Here is a 20168-nt window from a genome sequence, read left to right on the forward strand (position 1 = left end):
AGTAAGTTGAAAATAACTGATTTAATACAGAATATATTCTCAATACAAAAATTTTTAAATTAGAAATCAATTAAAAAAGCTAGAAAAAAAATCCCAAAAGATGGGACATGTAAACAACACAACACACTTCTAATGTGTACAGGGTATTGTATGTTAGTGACGAATCACTAAATTCCCACCTGAAACTAGTATTACACTATATTTTAAATAACTGGAATTTAAATAAAAACATGAAACTAAGTTAGTAAATCAATCAATCAATCATAGGTACAAAAATCAAGGAAACTTAGAACATCTTAAGCGGAATGAAAATAAAAACATGCCATATTACAATATGTAGAATGAAGTCAAATCATTAGCATAAACTCAATAGCTCTAAAATCATGTATTTGTACTGTCATCTTAAGAACTATAAAAAATAGAGAAAATTAAACTCAAAGGAATAATAAAGGTCAGACAAGCAATGAAATAAAAGACAAAGAAAAAAATTAATGGAACCAAAAACTGCTTCTTAAAAAAGACTAGCAAAGTAATAAATCTAAACCACTTGATATAAATTCTCACTATGAGGAAAAGAAGAGGGAACATCACTATAAATCTTACAGACACTAAAAGAATAATAAGACGCCATTATGTTTTTCTGATAAATTTAACAATTTAAATGTTCCTTTGAAGACATAAATTACTAAAACTAATAAAGAACAAATAGAAAACTAGTAATTAAAAACCTCCTTGAAAAAGAAAATCATAGATCTGTATGACTTCTCCAGTGGATCCTACCAAACATTTAAAGAAGGAATACTAATCCTATTCAAATCCTTTTAGAAAACAGAAGAAAGAAATGCTTCTTATTTATAAGGCCAGTTTTACTCTGACAGCAAAACCAGAAATAGATACCATAAGAAAAAACCCCAAAACTATAGACTGATATTCATCAGGAACATAGACACAAAAATCCTCAACAAAATTTTATCCCATTGAATCTAGCAATATATAAAATGGAAAATTTCTCATTAACAATACAATTTATCCCAAGAATGTAACAGTGCTTTGATATATAAAATCAAATTATAACATTAATTATATAAAAGAGAAGAAACACATGACTGTGTCGATACAGAAAAACAAATTAACAAAACACTGAGTCATGATTTAAACTCTCAGAAAAAGAGTAATAAAAGATAACTTCCTCAACGAATGGCATCAGTGGAAAACCTATAATTAACATTACACTTAAGGATAAAAGACTGAATTCTTTCTCCCCAAGATAAGGAATAAGTCAAGATGCTGACTGTCACCACATGTATTAAATGTTATACTGGAGGGTTTAGCAGTGAAATAGCAAGAAAAAAGAAAAAGAAAGACACAGAAATTGCAAATGAAGTATAATTCTGAATAATATGGAATACTGAATAATTCCCAGATGACATTATAAGGTCAGAGAAAAATCCTAGGAAACTAACAAAAAAAATTTACACATTTAAAGGTGAATTTACCAAGATCTCAGGATGAAAGCCAATATACAAAATCTGAAAGAATAATTTTAATATTCCATTTATAATAACATTCTAAAAATGAAATACCTACAAATAAATTTAACAAAATATGCCTGGGCCTATGGAAGATCCAATATTGTTAAGATGGTAATTTTTTCTAAATTTACCTATAGACTATGCAATCCCAATCAAAACTGAAACAGGCTTTTTCTTCTTATGGAAACTGACAAGCTGAGTATAAAATGCATAAGAAAACGCATTATTATCTAGACTAGCCAAACAATTTTCAAGAATAAAATTGAAGTTTTTAAGCACATGATTTTAAGACTTACTATTAAGCTATACTAATCAAGACAGTATGGTATTGGTGTAGAGACAGAAAACTAGATCACAGCAGTGGTTTTCATCCAAGGGTGATTTACTACTACCCCCATTCTCCCAGGGGCCATCTAGCAGTATCTGGAGACATTTCTGCTTATCACACTGAAGTGCATGCTACTGGCACCTATGGAGTAGGAAGGAGGCTGCTAAATATGCTGCAGCGCACAAGACAGCCCTCCATAACAGAGAATTATTCAACTACAACTGTCAATATTGCCAAGGTTGAAAAATACCAGGTCAGTAGAACAAAATTAAGAGTCCAGAAATCTGCACTCATATGGTCATCAAATGATTTTCTCCAGAGATGGTAGGGTAATACAATGAAGGAGAAGATACTTTTGTTCCCCATTTTTAAATTTAAATTAAGTTAATTAACATAATATATTACTGGTTTCAGAGGTAGAGGTCAGTGATTCATCAGTCTTATATAAAACCCAGTGCTCATTACATCACGTGTCCCCTTACTATCACCCAGTTACCCCGTCCCCCCACCGCCCTCCCCTCCAGCAACCCTCCATAGTTTCCTAGAATTAAGAGTCTCTTATGGTTTGTCTCCCTCTCTGGTTTCGTTTTGTTTTATTTTTTCCTCTCTTCCCCTATGATCCTCTCTTTTGTTTCTTAAATTCCACATATGAGTGAGATCATATGATAACTGTCTTTCTCTGAATAATTTATTTCGCTTAGCATAATAACGTCTAGTTCCATCTACAACTTTGCAAATGGCAAGATTTCATTTTTTGATGGCTACGTAATATTTCATTATATATATATCACATCTTCTTTATCCATTCTTCTGTCGATGGACATTTGGGCTCTTTCCAAAGTTTAGCTTTTGTCGACATTGCTGCCATGAACACTGGGGTGCAGATGCCCCTTTGGATCACTACATTTCTATCTTTGGGGTAAATACCCAGTAGTGCAATTGCTGGGTCATAGGGTATCCCTATTTTCAACTTTTTGAGGAACCTCCATACTGTTTTCCAGAGGGGCTGCGCCAGCTTGCATTCCCACCAACAGTGTAAGACAATTCCCCTTTCTCCACATCTTTGCCAACATCTTGTCGTTTCCTAACTTGTTAATTTAGCCATTCTGATTGGTGTGAGGTGGTATCTCATTGTGGTTTTGATTTGTCTTTCCCTGATGCCAAGTGATGTTGAGCATTTCTTTCATTGTATCTGTTTTTGTGCCAGTACCATACTGTCTTGATGATTACATCTTTGTAACAGAGCTTGAAGTCAGGCATTGTGATGCCTCCAGCTTTGGGTTTTTTTTTCAACATTCCTTTGTCTACTCGGGGTCTTTTCTGGTTCCATACAAATTTTAGGATGGACTGTCCCAGCTCTGTGAAAAAAATTGATGGTATTTTGATAGGGATTGCATTGAATGTGTAGACTGCTCTAGGTAGCATAGACATTTTAACAGTATTTGCTCTTCAATCCATAAGCATGGAACATTTTTCCATTTCTTTGTGTCTTTCTCAATTTCTTTCCTGAGTGTTCTATAGTTTTCTGAGTACAGATCCTTGCCTCTTTGGTTAGGTTTATTCCTAGGTATCTTATGGTTTTGGGTGCAATTGTAAATGGGATTGACTACTTAATTTCTCTTTCTTCTATCTCATTGTTACCATATAGAAATGCAACTGATTTCTGTGCATTGATTTTATATCCTGCCACTCTCCTGAATTCCTATATGAGTTCTAGAAATTTTTGAAGGAGAAGATACTTCTGTTAAAAAAAAAATGGTGCTGAAATCAATGGATATTCATATTGGAGGTCACTGGAAGAGGGGAAACTTTAACTATCTCATTACATCCCCAAGCAAATTAAAAAATGGATCACATACATAACCTAAGAAAATATATAAAACTTCTTAATGAAAATATAGGAGAAAATCATTGTGACTTATGGTTAGGCAAAGAATTGATACAACAACAAAAGTATGATATGTAAGAAAAAATGATAACTTTGAATTCATCAAAATTAAACAGTTTTATTCATCTAAGGATACCATCAAGAAAGTGAAAAGGAAACCAGAAACAGAAAATATTCATAATGCATATTATGGCAAAGGACTTATATCTAGAATTTATAAAAAACAACTAAAATTATGAAGATCGACAACAAAGTAAGTAAAAGATTAAAACATACAAAAAAACCACCCCATACATGTCACGAAAGAAAATACCCAAATGGTAAGTAAGCACATGAAAAGATGCTTATCATCAATCATTATTCAGATAAATGCAGTGAGATGAGATGCCATTCCCCATTCAAAAGAAAACAAAAGGCTAAAATGAAAAAACACTGACAATACCAAGTGCTGATAGGCTTCAAATCAAAGAGAACTCCCATACATTACAATGAGAATATAAAATGTCAAGAAACTCTGGAAAACAGTTTGGAAGTTGGTTGTAAAGTTAAACACTTACCATATGATCCTGCAATTCCATACCTAAATATTTTTAAATAATAATAAAAACGTATGTTCCCACACAGATTTTTATGTAAATATATTCACAGAAACCCCAAACATTAAGCAATCTAAGTGTCCAGCAATAAGTGAATGGATAAACAAAATGTTGTATATCCATACAATAGAATACTACTCATAACAATCAAAATGTATAGATTACTAATACAGGTAACCACATGATCTCAAAAAACATGCTGAACCAAAGGCGGTAGATATCAAAAAATTCACAGTTTACTTCATTTTATATGAAATTATAAAAGCTAGCTAATCAATAGTGAGAAAATGTAGATCTGTGGTTGCCTGGGGCTAGGGCTATTAAGTGGAGGATGACTGTAAAAGGACATGAGAGAATTTCTTGGGTTGATTGAAATGTTCTATATCTTGATTGTGACAATGGATATATGGATGTATACATTTCTCAATAACAAGTCTATTTTACTATACTCAGAGCATATACCAAAAAATTGATACGTTTTGGGGATATAGCAAAATATAGAATAAACACATAACTCTCATGGCATTTACATTCTGTACTCAATTCAAATGAGTACTTATAGTTCTAAGGGAAAACACTGGAAGATAGTATGTTAAAAACATGTGTTGGTCACTTTCTGACATTTTTGACAAGTCAACGCAGGAAAAAGACAAACTCAGTTTTCTTTTTTTACAAGTTTAAGGACAGAGCAATAATACAGATAGCTTATTTGGTGTGCTTGGGTAACATTCCACATATATATCTGTTAATAGCACTTAAGAGATTATAAATAGTATATTGTACATATCCTTCACAGAAATTTGGATTTTACAAGTGCTGATGGAGAGGAACTCAGAAATAAAATTCATGAATGTTATAATTCAAAAGTATGAATAATATTTAAAATTATATTTATTTCTATGCACCTATACAACCCCCCACCCACACGCACAAACTCACACTTGCATGCATGCAAATACTTGCTCACCTAATAAAGATTAAACTCCACTCATTACTTCTTTCTTGAGGGCTCTGGTCCATCAATTTTTTTCTTTTTTAAATCTTTAGTCTTTCTAGATGGGCTCTTGCCCATAAGTGCTTAAATAAGCTCAACTTCCAGGCCAAACTACAAGGGGGAAAAATTTCCCCTTCATAGCTCCCGTCACCTACAGTACTGCTCTCTTATGCTCATCATATAAGCTTTAAGACTTGTCTTCTGTTTCTATTGTTTCATCTCCTTTTTTTCTCATCCGATTATCTACTTTGTTCATCCACCATTCCACCAAAACTATTTTTAAAATGACACTTTCTTGCTGTCCTATCCAGCAGTCATCTGTAAATCTATACCTTACTTATTTGAAAATGTTAACCACTCACTTTTTAATAAAATTCTCTCTTCCCATGACCTAGGTATAGTAGGCATTTGGTTTATTCCTTTTTCTCTTGCCAGTTTATAGTTTCTGTCATAAGCTCTCTTAGCCTATCCATTATATATTGAGGTCCCTCAGGACCCTAGGTGGAATTATTTTCTCATTCTATACAGTCTCTGGTTTCATCCACAGACATACTTTCACTGACCTTCTATATACTTATGACTTCCAAATTCATCCATTAGCAGATTTCTCATAGTTCCAAACTCTGTATTCAACTCTCTTATGTACTCTGATCTTGAATATTCCACAAGCACTACAAGCTCAACATGTCCAAAACACAAAATTTTCAACCCTAACCATGCTGCAGGTTTTAAGTTTCCTATTTCAGTGAACTGCCAAAACCAAAGATCTGGTCACCATCCACAAAAATATATTCATGTATATAAATACATATTTATGTATATAAAATGTGTGTGTTTGTGTATGTGTAAATATATCCTTTATCAATCGACATTTACTTCCTTTCTTTTATTCCCACAAATTCTCTGGTTTCTGTTCCCTTAATATGACTCAAAACCGTCAAAATCTCTTTCCCACACACCCACCTTAGTTTGGGCCACCACCATTCTCACTAGGATAACTGTAATAGCTGTTTAACTGATTTATGTGCTTCTAATACTGTCTCCCATCAAGTGTTTTTTAAACTTTACCAGAGTAATATTTCTAAAATGCAAATCTGAACAAATGTCACTTCTCTAGTTAATGTCTTTTAACAGCTCTCAATTTCCTGTCAGACAACGTGACAGACAAGGTCCTTTATTATCCTTTTTATGGCATAAAATAATCTTTCATTTCGCAGTCTCAAATAGCCCCACCCCCCCTTGTCAAACATTTACGTTATACTCCCTCATTTAATAGATTGTGAATATGCTATTCCATCTACCTGTCTCAGGCGAAATTCTCAGTTCCGACCTCACTCAGACCCATGAACCCTGAAAGATCTCACCATTAGTCCAATAAGTGGTCCCTCACCCAATATGAAGGAATTATATACCTCTTTAATATAACATTTATTTCATCATAACTTACCACAGTTTTACAATCATATTGTTGGTTTCCACCTGCTTAATATTAATAGAAGGACTGTGTCCTGCTCATGTTACATCCATATAATCCAGCAGAACGTCAGTCATATAAAAGGCCCTCATTAAATAAGGAAGAGAGGGATGGACAAAAGGTTGGCCTAGCATTGAAATACTAGACAAGGGAGTAGCTGTACCTTGACCAAGAATATTGTGACCAAGAATAACAAAGATGATGATAATTCAGTCCATATCAGCTGAACACCTAGAATGTGCCAGGTTCTATTCTAAGCACTATGCAAATCTGATGTCATATAATACTCCTAACAATCCTATGAGGTAGGAATTACTTGTGTATACATTCTAAAGATGAGAAAAATGAGGCACAGAAAGGCTAAGGACATTCCATATAACACAGTTAAGTGACAAAGGCAGGCAGTCAGATTCCAGAGCACCTGCTTGTAATTACTCTGAATGCGTGTTTACTTGCTTTTCCCTTAAATTCTTAATTTGAAAAAGAAACAGAGAGAGAGAGAGAGAGAGAAAGGTATGCATGTACGTGCGCACACACACACATACAAAGGCTAAACTATTTCTAAGGAACCATCCAGTATTATTTTTGTTAAATTAAATTTACTAACTTAAAATTTCAAATGGCATCTAATGAAATATGATTAGAGAAACAAGTGTGGGATCACCATTTCTACACTTCATGTGATTTTACCTAGTAATCATATCCCCTTTTAGTGTTTAGTTTTTAAATAGCATTTCATTATACTGAACTGCTTCTGGTCCTCTATATGTCCTGTGGTAATCCTGGAGTGCTCCTCACCCAATGTTTCCAATCGATGAACACGGGATGTCCTTCTACTTACTTAGGTTATTTTTAATTTCTTTCAGTCCTGTTTTGTAGTTTTCGGTGGACAAGTCTCTCACCTCCTTGGTTAAATTTACTGCTATATATATTACTCTTTAAGATGCTACTGTAAACTGAATTGCTCTCTTAATTTCTTTTTTGAATATTCATTAAAGGTGTATAGAAACACAACTGATTTCTGTGTGTTAATCTTTTAGCCTACTACTGTGCTGCAGTCATTTATTAGCTCTGCTACTGGCTATTTTTGACAAGGCATCGTAAGAAAAAGACAAGTTCAGCAATGAATTCACAAGAAAAGACAATTCACAAGAATTGAATTACGGGTAACAGAAAAAGTTCAGAAATTTGAGGACTTGCAGGAATAACCACCTTCTCAACCTCAACTTCTAAAAGAAACAATTGAGAGGGTCTTTGAGCAACAAAGACCAACTAAATTCAACCTTACAGCAAGTCTTAAACCAAGTGTATGTTAGCCACACCCACTGTTAAAGATTCAATCCATTAGTGTCTCCAAGCACAGACCCGATAAGGCTGTGACTGTCCCGTATATACTTTCATTTGGAACAAATGGTTTGGAGAAAAGAGACCACTGAAATTTCTTCAACCCAGGTTTGATAAATGAAGTTATTTTTAATCAGAAAAAAGGGAACGACACAAACAGGCAAGTATAGGGGTGAAAAGTATATAAACATATTAAATGTAGGCAATAGGTCTCTAAAATAACTGTGGGTTTCCTTTGACAAATGGAGCTGATTGTAAGCAAACAGGTAAGGAGCCAAAAGAACCATTACCCTGAACTGTCACTATTTGCTATCTAAAATGACCCGTGTCTCCCCAAACCATGAGAGATTATGTACTCTGAGAAACAAACTGAGGGTTCTAGAGGGGAGGGGGGGTGGGGCAATGGGTTAGCCCAGTGATGGGTATTAAAGAGGGCACATACTGAATGGAGCACTGGGTGTTATACACAAACAATGAATCATGGAATACTACATCAAAAACTAATGATGTAATGTATGGTGATTAACATAACATAAAAAAAAAAGTACACTGGCTGCAGCCCCACAGGATTCCAGGCTATTTTTTAAAAATAAAAAATTGTCCTTTGAATTCATAAAAAAATAAAATAAAATAAAATAACCCACGTCTCCCAATTTTCTACAGTCAAAAAGCAAGCTGAGAAATGGTATAATCACCAATACTCAGATATAGCCAACAAAGTTACTGAAAAATTTAAAATCTATATGATCATAAAGAACAATGGACTAGAAACTCTGTGCCTAAACCCTAAACAGAGAATCATGGTCAAAGATCAATCCTATTCCCATAGGAGAGATCTTATTTAATCTTGTCCATTGAGATTTTAGAATTGCTACATACTAATGATAGCTGTGCATCTCTGATTCTTCATCCTTCCTACTGAGAGTATTTATAGTACATACCTTTATCTTGCCACTGTATACCAAATATGCTGAAGGTAAACAACACATATTTTAGTTTCTATTTTTTTTATAACTTTTTTTTATTATGTTAGTCACCATACACTACATCATCAGTTTTTGATGTAGTGTTCCATGATTCATTGTTTACATATTTTAGTTTCTAATTCTTTAGGTCAAAGGGGACTATATATCTGGACCTGATAATGTAGACACTGTGGGACATCATTCCCTACCTATCATCTAAAGATCCTGGACTTTTGAGCTTGTGGCCATAGCAGGTCAGAACTTTTGGATTTTCTCCCAAGGAGACAGTTGAGTAAATTTGCTTGTAAGATGGAGATTGGGGGGTGCCTGGGTGGCTCAGTTGGTTAAGCGACTGCCTTCGGCTCAGGTCATGATCCTGGAGTCCCTGGATCGAGTCCCACATCGGGCTCCCAGCTCGGCAGGGAGTCTGCTTCTCCCTCTGACCCTCCCCCCCTCATGCTCTCTCTCTCTTATTCTCTCTCTCTCTCTCAAATAAATAAATAAAATCTTCAAAAAAAAAAAAAAAAGGTGGAGATTGGGAATATTTGGCAACCAGAAGAGCCAAACGTGCTGTGACTAAGGCTGCTTACCAAATATTTCCTGCTCACTCCCTTTCAGATTCATAGTAGGATCTCACTACCTGGCCCCATTATGATGAGGTGAAGCAGTATGGATATAAATTGAGAGTAGAAGTGTCATTTCCAGTCCAGAATATTGAATTACTCTTAGAAAATTTGACTGAGCTCTTTTTCACTCTGCAATGATCACAGGTAATGTTCCACATAGGAACTACACTACCAGGCCAGTTCCTAGGGCGAGAATGACCTGGGACCAAGCCCCAAGACAATCCTCAGTGTATATATAGAATGCATAAGATATAAATCTTTGCTGTCTGAAGCCAGAGAATTTAGAGTATAACCTGGCCTGCCTTGGCTAATACATGCTTTCTGCTGTTCACAGTTCTGTGACCTTAATTCATTACTGTGATTTTTCTGTCCATTTATAAAGTCATATACTTCATACTTCTGATGACCTGGTATTTCATGACCCAAAAGAATATAATTGTTATATCAAATTTATAAAATTCCCTGTGTATTTCCTCTTTCAAGCCATTTATTAAAATGACACTGAAAAAATTTAATACAATTGACTCCGATCTCGGTGACGGGGTGGCATATTTATTAAGTCTCCATTTAAATTCTACCCCTAACTTTGTTTTCCAAATTCTTAGTATATTTTGTTCCCATGATATAAGAAAGTGCTGTTAAATAAAGCTGGTTGTATTTTCACCTACCAAATTTTTTGTTATTTAAAAGTGTTGTTGGGAACTTCTTGAATATATTACTTATACTACGACACCTCCATAAGTGCTCTTCAACTGATTGTTCAGTGTAAATCAGCTAATCATGTCTTTAACATTAAATCAAGAGAAGAAACAAAAAATTCAGTGAAAAATTCAAAGAGTGGCCAATGCCTACATGCAATGAAAGGTAACTCAAACATGAATAAGTGCCTTTCAAAATTCAAATACTATTTATAAATCTTATACTCCTAAAAATCATTTCACATGCCATAATACATTCATAGTCATCTCTTTGCCTCTGTCATTTGTTGAATAATATTTAAACACAGAAATTAACATAAGAATTATGATTAATTTGTGGGAGAGCCACATATTTTAGGCCTTCAGCTCTATTTTTAGTCTTTCATAAAATTCCCAAACTTTAACATTAAGTTTACATAAGCATATTTTTTTTCTCCAAAATACACCAAGGAAAGTAAATGGCACGAAACTGAATAAACAGTTATAGAGCTCTCAGGGGAGGAGAGTCAGAAGAAAAGTATAAATACATAATGGATGTGCAATTTTATTACCTGAGTATTTAACAACTCTTCACACTTGTGTGCTTGTTTCTCAATTGCAGAAATGTACTGTTTTTCAATAGCTTCTACTTGTTGCTTAACTGAAGACTGCAGTAGTGCCTAAAAACAAGCAAAAAATTCATTTGGATCACAGACAAAACTTGGAGTCTACTGTTGGCATGAGAATTTTTTTTGACAGTTGTACATATCTGAAATATGATACTCTTTTGCATTACAAAATACACATTTGTGAATATTGAACACATTCATATATAACCTACTTTAAGCTTTCGGTTTTAGGTTTTCCTATTGCCAACATTACAGTTTTTTGGCTCAGATGTTACTTCCACACACCCTCTCCTTAAAAAAGACCAAGTCATAGAAGATGATAAAGAGGGTGAGTAGTTCTGTTAAATAAAAATTCAGTTTAGTGAAGACCACACAGGATGAGGAGTGTATGAAAGCTGCTGAAGAAAAAAGAAAAAGAAAAAAAAAAAAAACAGACATATTTCACTGGCTGACAAAACTCCACATCCTCTCGGCACGCTGTAATATCCCATGGGCCAAGCATGATCTTCAAGACCACAAGTCAAGTAAAAGCAGATGGAAACTCTGAGCAATTTCATACATAAAAGAACTGCCCCCCAGGAAGTTCACGCCCCTAATATAAAAAGGTAGAAGTCAAAGTGTGGAAGTCAGAATCTCAAGGCAGTATTCATAAAAAGTAATAAAACCTGGGAGACTGGACAAACTTAAGTGGGTACTGTAAATGCTGGAACCTGGGTCGGTTAAATATAAAGACGTTAACACTGTTCTAAGGGAAGCCAAATCAGCATTTGAAGATGTTCCACCCACTCACTTCCTTATTGGAAATGCTTAGAACATTATCATCTTTTTTCTTTCCTTTTTATTAAAGCATTATATGTTATACTTACCGTGTTCTCAATATTATATTACAGGCTATTTATAAATCCTAAATAATTCTAAAATATGTACTCAACCAAATACATAAGAATTCTTTAGCAAATATTCTATTTTTGAAGATCTATCTGGATAATAAACTACTCATAATCAAAATAGTAAGTTGAAACAGACACACATCTTATAGAAAACAGACCTTTGGCACATTCACCAAGAAAAGAAAAATAAGCCAAATCTCTTAAATAATCTCTGTTTTGAAAATAGATTTACTTGTTGGAAACAACATGCATTAAGGAGCTAAATAAATATGCACATATTTTTAAAAACTGAGACAAAAATATTTTTTTAAACCTTCGGGTAAGTCTCAAATTTTCAGATAATTAATCTTTTGCAAATGTTAGACTGTCTGATGATGCTACAACAGTTGTCACTCTGAAGTTGCATAATCACTAGCTAATTAAATTAGTAAGGGAAAATAAAGCTCTGACTGAGGTTTAACTAAAACTTAAAGAAGCGCTTAATAGAACTGCTTCAGCCCTTCATTTACACATTAGATGTCCTCTAAAGATTCCATAATGATTAATTTATATAAGGCCCCAAAATTTAACCTCTTACACTGTGACTAGATAATGTAAAATTATAATTTACCTTTGGCAAAATATAATATAGTATTTGTTGGACTTCAAAAAATTTAAAGAATATTATAGTTACAGATAATTCTCTTCGGTATATTCATGACATCTTCTGTAGATAGAAAAATGCCATTCTTTTTTGGGGACTTGGATATGACAGAATTTTGCTTAATGGAAAGAACTGTTTTCACTTTCTTATTTGCCATGGTTTCAAATAACCCCACATTTTAAATACCCAATTTTAGTAGATTATATAGATTATACAGATTTTTAGTAGATTATATCCTTTGGAGAAACAGGTAAATTAATGAACTAAAACCTTTTCTCACCATAATTAAGAAACACAATGGAGGGGCGCCTGGGTGCTCAGTTGTTAAGCTTGCAGTTCTTGGTTTCTGCTCAGGTCATGATCTCAGGGTGGTGAGATTAAGCCCCTACATTGAGCCCTGTGCTCAGTGCTGAGAATCTGCAATCTTGTTTGAGATTCTCTCCCTTTTCTTCTCCCTCCCCCTCTGTCCCTCTCCCTACTTGCTCACATGGGAGTGGCTCGCTCTCTCTCTCAAATAAATAAAATCTTTAAAAAAAAAGAAACACAATGGAACAGTATTTTTTTCTAGTGATTGATTCGTACACCATATACTCATTTTCTTCCAAACTTCAAGGAGGCAGGCACGATAGGATAATGAGTCAAGTAAGAGTCAAAGCTATGGTTATGGAGCGTGGTGAAAAGCTATGCAGAAGTGCCCAGCCTTTTATATAGTTTAAACCTCTCTTCTTAGCGCCATTCAGTTACTTAAATACACTCCTCTACAAAAGAGACATGAAGGTTCTACCCCTGAAACTAATACTACTCTATACTGTAACTAACTAGAATTTAAATAAAACCTTGAAAGAAAAAAGAATCATAGTATGAATGGTACCAATATTCACTAGAAAGTTCACTAAGCTTCAAATTATAACTACCACATTCATTTACCAAATTTGTTGCTAAGTACATTTAATCCCTACCAGGGGTTTTAATTTTTTAAGTTCTTATTTGAGACTAGAAATGTCCATCCTTTCTACCCCATGGAAGAAATTTTGAATAAATAAAATGAGGTGTGTGAAGGACTGCAAAATCCTTGGAAGGAAAAAGTATATTATAAATTCTACAATTATTAGACTCATAGAAAACAAACAGACTAAGTCAAAACCACTCCACCCAACCATTACCCATAAGAAGTAGATATATATTTCTAATGGAATTAAATATAGGCTGAAATTTAAAAGGACTATAGCCAAAGTAGACTACTACAATCTAAAATACAGTCCGTTGTCTCAGCAAATCCACAATTTTTCTTCTCCTTTGAAATAGCCCAATTCTTATAGATTTGATCCAGCCCCATCAAATTAAACAACTTGTCCAGATTTGCAAGGCAGATGTGTCTAAAAACCAGATGGTCTCCAAAATATTAATATCATGTTGATATTTAGTATATAACCTCAAAAGAACACATTGTAGCTAATTTTAGTCAACAGTAATTAGATGATTTTTAAAAGCCACCCAAATTTTCTGTATCAATCCTCTGAGTCATACTTAACGAATGGAGAAAGGTATAAAGCTATGGAGCAAGCTGGAAGCAAAGTATAGAATAAACAGCCTGTCTAAAATTTAAGCCCTAGAAGAATAACAATCTTTGTTTATTTCACTGATATACCTACCCAATACATTTACAATAGTACCTAACACACTGAAGACATTAAACAAATATGTGTTGAATGAACTGAAGAAATAAGTCATGATTTTGGCATGTCCAAGCCTGATTATTTGCCTCTTCATAGAGAAACTATTAAAACTTTGATGTTAATGATGTCTGTAATTATATTCTTAGTTCAGCTTTTTGACTACAGTAATATAGATTAATTGTTGTAAAGGGTCATGTGAAATCAAGTGCAATTTCACCTTTCCTGAAAAAATATCACAGTTTGCTTTTTAAAAATTTATTTCAGATCTTTTCCAATTTTTAACTAAAAACTAAAATAAGCAAAATAAAAGGTATCTGCAACATGAGTAAGTTAAAACTCTGAAGGGATACTTTCATGTTTTTTTTTTCCCTAGTGAAGTGCTCTTTTGAAGCAAAATATTACTTTAAATTTTGCAAGGCTATTAAACTATTAGCACGTCTTATAATATAACCTCAACTTTTCCAACATATTGCATACGAATTTGTTATTCAAAAGGAGAGCCTCCTTGACTGAGATACATTTGGAAAAATGATGAATCTCAGTCATTTCACCAACTAATTCATCCATTTTTTTTCCCATGAACTCTACATCCCTGTTTTATAGATAAAGAAACAGACACTGAGGTTAAGAAGCACTGGGTGTTATACGCAACTAATGAATCATTCAACACTACATCAAAAACTAAAGATGTACTATATGCTGGCTAATTGAACATAAAAAAAATAAAGAAAAAAATTAGCATTTTAATCCATAATTAAAAAAAAAAAGAAAGAAAGAAACATGCCCCAATACACATGAAAAGACTCAGTGGAATAAAGAACTGAATTCAGGTCCACCCTCTTTGTTCCTAGTTTGTCTTAGCTGCTTTAACCCAATAAAGCAGATTTCTCTTTATGAACTATTTTTACAGCCACTTAATTATTTGTTCATTCTTCATTTATTCAACTAACATTTACCGAATGCACACTTTATTCTAGACACTGCTCTAGGAGCTGGGGATACAGAGTGAACAAAATAGACGAGAGCCTGACTCTCCTGAACTTACATTACTAGCAAGGGGATACAGAGAGTGGGGAGGACAAGGAAGTTTGGAATGTAGACAGCAAACCATTTCTGATGGTGTTACAGGCTGTAAAGAAAATAAAACAGGATAAAAAGAAAAAAAAATGGAAAACAAAATTTTTAGAAAGGAGGGTCAAGAAAGAGCTCTATGGAGAGGCACAAAGAGTTGAGATGTCACAAGTGAACAAAAATTCAGTCATATAGAATGTCTGGGGGAAGAACATGTTCATCAAAGAAAAGAGTGCAAAGTCCAAGGGTGGGAATAAGGTTGATGAGTTCAAGAACTAGCAAAAAGGCCAGGGTGGATCATATGAACTAGAGAATTCCATCAGATGCTTCAGCTATTGCTGACTTCTTTTTATCCTTAACCCGGTCAAATTTCTCACCACAGGGCGTGTGTTCTTATTGACCCCTAGACCTGAAAAGTGAATCAGAGATCAGAAAAGTGGGTAGAGAACCATGAAAAGGCGTTTTAATTCTATTCTAACTGCAGTGAAAAACCCCTAAAGGATTTAAACAAGGAAGCATCTATAATCTGTTTTTTAAATATCTTTGAACAGCACCGCAAAGTACCAAAAGCACTCAAATGCTATCAAAGCTTTCTCCATCAATGGACAATTTGTGAAAATAAAAATATGTAGCATTGATCTTTGTGGGCTACTCATATACAAGTAAATTAGGAACTTATAATTAATGTACCATGCATAAACATTTTTTTTTCCAGTAAAAGTAAGAGTAATGCAATTTTCCTCTCTGGTGATGAAGGATTAATCCTAACAAAAACAAGCTGAATGTTTTTTATATTCTCACAAAAAGTGTCATAGATACATTACAAGTATATCTGACAAGTAATACTTACTTGAACTTCATCTGGGCACTCTACTGGCATGCAGTTCTTCTACAATACTTAACCTTCTTAATTTTATAAATTAACTGGAAACAAAGACTATAAAAATGAAGACATAGTGTCCAAATGATGGCAGCTGACTAGATTTGGCTCCGAATGTTGAGTTTGGTTTCCAACTTGTCTTAATGTTCAATGACTCTTGACTAATCAAAAATATCTCTTGCCAATTTTGGGGTCTAAAACATCAATCTATAGCTCTGATGGCTTGTAGTGTGGAGGAGAAAATGATAGTTTGAGGTACCGTATGTCATATAAATGGATATTACACATATATGTATGTATGTATTTAAAGGCCTCTGATCAGTGAGCTAGTAATCCAGTTGAGGTATATACATATGGATGGATGTCTTAGAAGAGAATATTAGGCTATCCCTGAAAACAATATTTAGACATTTTAGAAAATTTTGTTGGGATACAAAAAGAAATAATGTGATTAAAACCTATCACTGAGAGGTGATTTAAAAGTGCAGTGTAAAAAGGAATAGGGAGTATAACTCTCTAGAAGAAAGACTTCAATCTGGACTCAAGGCTTTCATTTACTCAAAACTGGCTCCAAATTCAAGTTTAGGTTCATGGTCTCCTGCTACCCAGGCTGGCAGAAGTTAGGCCCTGTAAATTCAACCCTTGGGGAGAATGAAGGTGCATGTTTCTTGATAGTGATGGATTTACTCACACTTTTTTTTTAGAAAATAGGACAGAAATGACTACCTAAAATTATGGGGGGGAAATGGATTAAAAAAACAGAAGATTTCTTTCTTCTTTTTCCTTCATTTAAAAAAGGAAAATTAAGAAGGTCATGTTGAGTCTGTTGAAAATTTAGCCCATTACAGATCTCAAGTATTTGGAATTGCAGTGATCCTCAGGCTTTTCTATGTATTTGAATTATAGTGCCGTGGTACTATACAATTCACAAAGAAAAATGTTAAATTATGGGTGTAGATCTAAACATGGAAATTCAATATAGTCTAGCCATGTTATAAAGTGCTTTGGAAGCTGTGAAAGCCAAAGAAAATCTTCAGGACAGAGGGAATCATTCCTGTTGGCCTTGTTGTTAAGGGATTCTAGTAACATAAGAGTTGTTACCTCAAACACCACAAAAGTCTCCCAGTGAAAATTTCTTTTGTGCCATGGACAACACATTAAAATTAAGAAGTTTCTAAAATTAAGTACAGCACAGAGGCTCTGCATGTCTGCCTCCAGATACTTTAAACTTCTGAAAAGCTGCCATATGGATATGCCTCACCCTCAGATGCTACAACATTGCTCCTTGTGACTTGACTAAGGGCTACAGTTTCAGCGAAGGAAGAAAGAAGGAAAAGAAAGAAAAGGAAAGGAAAAAAGAATTGTGACTAAAACAACGAAGCACCTGGTTACACTAAAGAACTATGCATCTCATTTTCTGAAATATCAGAAACCATGGAGAAAAAGAACCCATCTAAATGTTGGAAATATTTGGCTTAAATGCACTTGCATTAATGTTCCAAGGAGGCAGTATAATTTGTTGAATAGAACCCTGCATCAAGGTTTGAGTGACCTGGCTTTTATGTAAAACTCCTCCTCAGCTTCTACGTGTTTGATAACGGCACTGTGTTCCTCTATGTCTCAGATTCCTTATCTCATAAATCTCATTCTCATAAATGAGAATAATAGAGTTTCTTCTCCGCCAATGACAAAGGAGTTCTATGAAATTATGACTGTTAATTTATTCTTTATATTGATACTTCAAAATAGGATTGTTCTAACCACTTGCTGGTATTGAGAACTAAATTCCTCACTTTTTCATGATAAAATTGATGCTATGTGGATTCAACTTAGGATCAACATTTTTTTTTTTAATTACTAGATTTAAGATCATTAAAGTGAAGAATTTTCCTCCAAACTAATCAAGATTCATCATTCACTAAATATAGATCTCAAAGATTAGAAAAGAATGTTTTTTCCTACTGTAAAACTATCAACATGGAGAGAGTTAAGAGAGGTTTCATGCAAACCAATTTTATTAGAGGACATCCTGACAAAGATTAAATTTTCCTTTTTGTTTTCTCTTGATCATAAAAAGAATAAAATTGATGATAAGGTAAGATCTTTGAACTGGGTGCTTTTCCAGTTAAAAGTTAGCCATATATTACAGAAGTGATAGCATTGGAGGTGATATGTAAAATATTTGAAATCTACCAGATTGGGCACCAATCAGAAGTACCATCTCCAGTAATAGAGCAGGAGCCAAAGGCCTCCTGCAATGCCAAGCTCCAGCTTGATTATACGGGGTAAGGGAGAAGCCCCAGAGGATGGGACAAAATCATTAAAGTGTTTCAGAAGAATTGTTAATACACTAACTGCTATAGCAGTTATTAATTTCCTAATAACTTCACTATTAGGAAATGGCACAAAGTGGTGCTTGCTGGCTGAACTTTAGCCTACATTACGCTGTTACAGTGGATTAATTACTAAAATCATGAATATCCTGCTAAATGAAAAATAGAATAACCTTGAACTTGGTGCTTCCAAATCTTTTGAATTTTATATTGCATACATACATTATCTTGTCAGAAAATATTTTGAAAATAATAGGGTAAATCCTTCTATGGCCTAATAATTTATCCTTGGTATAAAATCTATATACTATAGATCAAGGATCCCCAAAGTTGATTAACAAGAACTTATAGATAAAATCAAAACCAGCCTTCTATTATGATACTGGGTTGCACACTACTTACAAATGTCACAGATATCTCAATATGCTACTCTCCCAAATTTCAATGGTTATTACATCTCTGCTTTCCTTCCTCAGAGTCTGTGTTTTATAGTTCAGAGGAAAGAATACAGCTAGCCATTCCTTTCTTACATCCTTTCAAACAGGCAAAAGATTTAAAAAATTAAAGTAGGGCGCCTGGGTGGCTCAGTTGGTTAAGCGACTGCCTTCGGCTCAGGTCATGATCCTGGAGTCCCTGGATCAAGTTCCGCATCAGGCTCCCTGCTCGGCAGGGAGTCTGCTTCTCCCTCTGACCCTCCCGACCCTCCCCCCTCTCATGCTCTCTCTCTCTCAGTCTCTCTCTCAAATAAATAAATAAAATATTAAAAAAAAAAAAATTAAAGTAGCTTTTAGTGTACATATCCTCATGTGGACTTAGAAAATTAAATGAGTATATGAGTAACTTTCATCGATTTATCTTTTTTGCCTCTAAGAACTATGGTATGCAGTCTTTCACTAACTGGAATATTGGTGGCCAAAAAAATGAATAAAAATAAATCCATAACATACACACACATCAATTTTTTGCCCCTAAAGTCTAATTACATAACACTTTTCAGGCACTAAGACTGAAAATGTCTGAATCCAGATAGACCTTGATGACAATTCAATTCATTAGAATAAGAAGAGATTAAGAACCACATAACTGATATACTACATTGACTGGAATAAGTACAGAAATGATACTCTTTACAGATACCACTATATAATCACTCTTCCAGCATTATTACTAGATGTAGAAACCTGTTGAATAAGCTTGGATAAAAGGAAGATTTGAAAAAACTTGCTAACCCATGAGAACAGGTCAAGCTTCATTCCAGTCAATGAGACAATATTATTCTGGATGGAAGATACTTATGACAGAGTAGCCTGGATGTTTATGATAGTAAGCAAAAATCTGTAATTAATCAACATCCAGGTGGGTAGGACTGATATTGATAAAATTTTCAAATCTGATCAACAGTAGTTACAAATATGAACCTGATGTGATACATAAAGTGAACCTATGGCATTCAAAGTGCATTTTAGAAGGTAAGCCAAAAACAACCAATGGGAAAAGGCAGGTCTTACGTGTCTTAAGAAACAACTAACTACATAAATCCTACTCATTAAATTTTTTTTTTAATCTTTGGGGGTATTTTTCAAGATCTGCTCTACAGCAAAAATTAGAAATATATATCCTCA

The 20168-nt window shown here is 34.1% G+C and overlaps 1 protein-coding gene across 7 annotated transcripts in view; it reads right to left on the minus strand.

Moving 5' to 3' along the window:
* Window positions 1-20168, minus strand: part of CCDC91 (coiled-coil domain containing 91) — a 284867-nt gene that overhangs the window by 147701 nt on the left and 116998 nt on the right. For 6 of the 7 annotated variants that reach the window (XM_021690821.1, XM_044914904.1, XM_044914906.1 and 3 more), the window contains one exon: window positions 10997-11104. The exons of the other annotated variant lie outside the window; for it this stretch is intronic. In XM_021690821.1, coding sequence (XP_021546496.1) covers window positions 10997-11104 — 108 coding nt within the window. The remainder of the gene's footprint in view (window positions 1-10996; window positions 11105-20168) is intronic. 7 annotated transcript variants of the gene reach the window in all.

This window comes from Neomonachus schauinslandi, chromosome 5 (assembly GCF_002201575.2).
Source record: "Neomonachus schauinslandi chromosome 5, ASM220157v2, whole genome shotgun sequence".
Lineage (NCBI taxonomy): Eukaryota > Metazoa > Chordata > Mammalia > Carnivora > Phocidae > Neomonachus > Neomonachus schauinslandi.